This window comes from Lipotes vexillifer, unplaced genomic scaffold (genome assembly GCF_000442215.2).
Source record: "Lipotes vexillifer unplaced genomic scaffold, Lipotes_vexillifer_v1.1 scaffold484, whole genome shotgun sequence".
Lineage (NCBI taxonomy): Eukaryota > Metazoa > Chordata > Mammalia > Artiodactyla > Lipotidae > Lipotes > Lipotes vexillifer.
Window position 1 is genome coordinate 2274901 of NW_006786458.1, and position 3920 is coordinate 2278820.

Genomic DNA, 3920 nt, shown 5'->3' on the forward strand with positions numbered 1-3920 from the left:
CTTAGTTCTGGTTTGATACAGCAGGTTTCTGTTTTTTTAGTGAGAGAAGACACCTAATGCCGGTAGAGTGGAAGCTTTTTTCCTGCACCTTCTCTGTCATGTAGATCCAGTACATGTCCTGTTGACCTTATCTGGACTGGCTTAATAAATGCTTGATGGTCATTAGCGTTGACCATCAGGGCCCCCGTGGGTTTCATGTATATCTCAGAGTCGCTTATAATCTCCACTCCCTCTGCTCTATTCTAGTAGATATGGAATCATCATCTGACAATAATTTTTGGCCATACACCATGATTTACAAGTGGTTTTTACATTAATATGAGTGTTTTTTTCTATCCTGGCCATTGATGGTTTTCCTTTTCTAGCTATTGATACCTTCTGTTGTTTGATTAGTCATTATATTTTTCTTTATTTTGAGAATTTCCTCTTTAAAGAAAGCGTTGGCTGGTCCGAGTGCAGTGGTGTTTACAATTAATTTATCACAGCCGGTGGCAGATTTCTCTGTTCCTTCTTCACTCCCACTGCTTCACTTGACTAGCCTTAAAAAAAAAAAAGAGAGAGAGAGAGGAAAAAAAAGAAAGCAGTTAACATAGTTTTCTGGACTTCAAACAATAAGACAGCAAAAATGTGCCCTATAAACGTTTCCTAGGGAACTGAAAATCGTTGGTTAGGATGTTTGGAGGTTCCTAATATAGGATTCCTATATACTTCCTTAAGAATTAACTAGATAATGAAGGCGATGGATTGATTGATTTAATATCAGATTTCCAGATAATCTATAATGCTTATTCAAATCTTTATAAAAATATCAGTAATCCTATAAGTAATAAAATTTAATACTTCTTTACTCTTATTTTTCTCCAAGAAATCTTCTGAATCTGGTTTAAATCTACAGTCTGGATGTTTAGTTGGAGAGTATCCTCTACTTTCAGAACTCACAGAGGCTTCAAGTGGTAAGTATTTCATTTTTCCTTAGTACATGTGCCCATTCACCCATTGAAATGTTTGTTCAGTAGACATTTATGTTTGGTTTACCTATGTGCTAACATTTGGGAAAACTAAAACTGTTCCTTACATTTTAGGAGCTCACGGTATATTAGAAATGTTTTAGAATTCTTGTTACGTGAGAGATGACATTTTCTTTTTTGAATTACTACCAATAAGAATTAGTGAAATATTTCCAAGCTGATAGAATCTATTATAAAGGATAGGATTATACCAATAGCTCATGCAGCTCAATATCAAAAAAAACAACCCTATCAAAAAATGTGTAGAAGACCTAAATAGACAGTTCTCCAAAGAAGACATACAGATGGCCAGTAGGTACATGAAAAGATGTTCAACATCGTTAATTAGTAGAGAAATGCAAATCAAAACTACAATGAGGTATCACTTCACACCAGTCAGAATGGCCATCATCAAAAAGTTTACAAACAATAAATGCTGGAGAGGGTGTGGATGAAAGAGAACCCTCCTACATTGTTGGTGGGAATGTAAATTGGTGCAGCTATGGAGAACAGTATGGAGGTTCCTTAAAAAACTAAAAATAGAGCTACCATGTGATCCAGCAGTTGCACTCCTAGACACTCCTGGACATATATCCAGAAAACACAAAAACTGTAATTTGAAAAGATTCAGGCACCCCAGTGTTCATAGCAGCACTATTTATAATAGCCAAGACATGGAAGCAACCTCAATATCCATCAACAGATGAATGGATAAAGACATGGTATATGTATACAATGAAATATTACTCAACCATAAAAAGAATGAAATAATGCCATTTGCAGCAACATGGATGGACCTAGAGATTATGATAAAGTCAGAAAGAGAAAGACAAATACCATGTAATATCACTTATATGTGGAATCTAAAAAACTGATACAAATTAACTTATTAACAAAAAAGAAAGATTCACAGTCATAGAAAACAAATGTATGGTTACCAAAGTGTAAAGGGGTGGGGGGAGGGATAAATTAGGAGCTTGGGATTAACAGATACGCAGTACTATATATAAAATAGATGAACAACAGGGTCCTACTGTATAGCACAGGGAACTACATTCAATAGAAAAAGAAAGAATAGGATCTGTAAACATTTAACAAGTATATTTTGTTAGAGAAAACACTACACATGATTTGTTTAGTTTTTAAGTGTGTGAAAAGGGACTGGCATTCAATATGCTTGTATTGAATGAAAGTCACCATAAGGTATTAGGTTTACTTTCAACATACCTGTGTCTTTATCTTTAAGTAAAACTCTTGTATATGTATAGCTGGCCCTTGCTTTTTTGTCAATCCTGAGAATTTCTGCCTTTTAATGGGCATATTTGGTGCATTAACCTTTCAAGTCATTATTGAAATTGTTTTATTTAAATCTGCCATTTAAAAAAAATTTTATCCACACGGCTTGCAGAATCTTTGTTCCCTGACCAGGGATTGAACCCATTCCCTCAGCAGTGAAAGTGTGAAGTCCTATGGACCACCAGAGAATTCCCTAAATCTGCCATTTCTTTCATGTATTTTCTGTTCTGTTTTTTGTTTTCCCTCCTCTCGTCTATTGGGCTTATTTGAAATTTTAGAAATCTATTTATCCATTACCTTCTAAACTATACCTCATTGCACCTTTTGTTTTGTCTTGTTTTAATGGTTACTGTAAGGACTGTGGTGTATACATGCTTAGATTTTCACAGCCTTCTTAGAGCTAATATTGTACAACTTCAGGTGAAATACAGAAACTTTACAAACTGTACAGATCTTCTACCTCTCCTCCCACCCATGTCTTTTATGGTCCTTTTACACTATAGATGTCATCTATACTATATTTATATTCATTTTAAACCCCACAAGATAAGGCTTTTTTGGTTTAAACAACCATGTGTATTGGGAAATATGTGTATATTGGAAATAGCCTTTTATAGTTACCCAGATAGGTACCATTTCTGGTGCTTTTCATTCCTTGCTGAAGATCTAAGTTTCTGTCTGGTATCATTTCCTTTCAACCCGAAAAAGAACTTCCTTCAGCATTTCTTGTGGTGCACATCTGCTCTGACTTCTTAATTTTAATCATGCGATGGATGGATGGATAGATGGGGCAGAGAGCAGGGTTATGAGTTTGTTAACCTGGATGAAATAGGATGCTTTTGCTTTCAGCAATTCTTACCAATTCTCTTGCTTTACTCTCATGGGACTTTGTTTTAGGAGTGACATATTCTTTGACAGTGGTTATAGAATGTATGAAGTATGGTCATTAAAAACTGTCATCATACCTAACACCTCCCTGTACACTCTGTCTTCTTGGGAGCATCACAACAAGGGCCAACGTATCCCATTTTAACACCCCTCTAGGCCCTAAGCAGGAACATTGTATAAGACAGGAAAAGACAAATCTCCCATAGGTGGTGGGGCCTTGATTAAAGGAGTCTAGTGCTGGTTCCAGTGTTTTATTTTAAGCTGGTTATCTGGTGGCACCCCAGAGGTTATTATATCTCAGACAGTGCACCTTTAGGAAGAGGGAAGAGGTCTTATAAAGCAGGATACTTCAAAAACAAACACACACATAGAAAAAGAGCTCAGATTTCTGGCTACCAGAGGCCAGGAATGGGGGAAGGGGGAAGGGTGAATTGGAGGAAGGCAGGTAAAAGGTAAAGACTTCCAGTTATAAAATAAATAAGTACTAGGGATGTCATGTACAACATGATAAATATAATGAACACTGCTGTATGGTATATATGAAAGGTGTTAAGAGAGCAAACCCTGGGCTTCCCTGGTGGCCCAGTGGTTGAGAGTCCGCCTGCCGATGCAGGGGACATGGGTTCGTGCCCCGGTCTGGGAAGATCCCACATGCCGCGGAGCAGCTGGGCCCGTGAGCCATGGCCACTGAGCCTGCACGTCCGGAGCCTGTGCTCCGCAACGGGAGAG

General features: G+C 37.4%; 1 protein-coding gene across 1 annotated transcript in view; it reads left to right on the forward strand.

Annotated features, from left to right (window-relative positions):
• The window catches only part of CDCA2 (cell division cycle associated 2), a 47244-nt gene that overhangs the window by 16706 nt on the left and 26618 nt on the right, over positions 1-3920 (forward strand). Inside the window, exon 6 of the mRNA XM_007458826.1 lies at positions 866-953. Coding sequence (XP_007458888.1) covers positions 866-953 — 88 coding nt within the window. The remainder of the gene's footprint in view (positions 1-865; positions 954-3920) is intronic.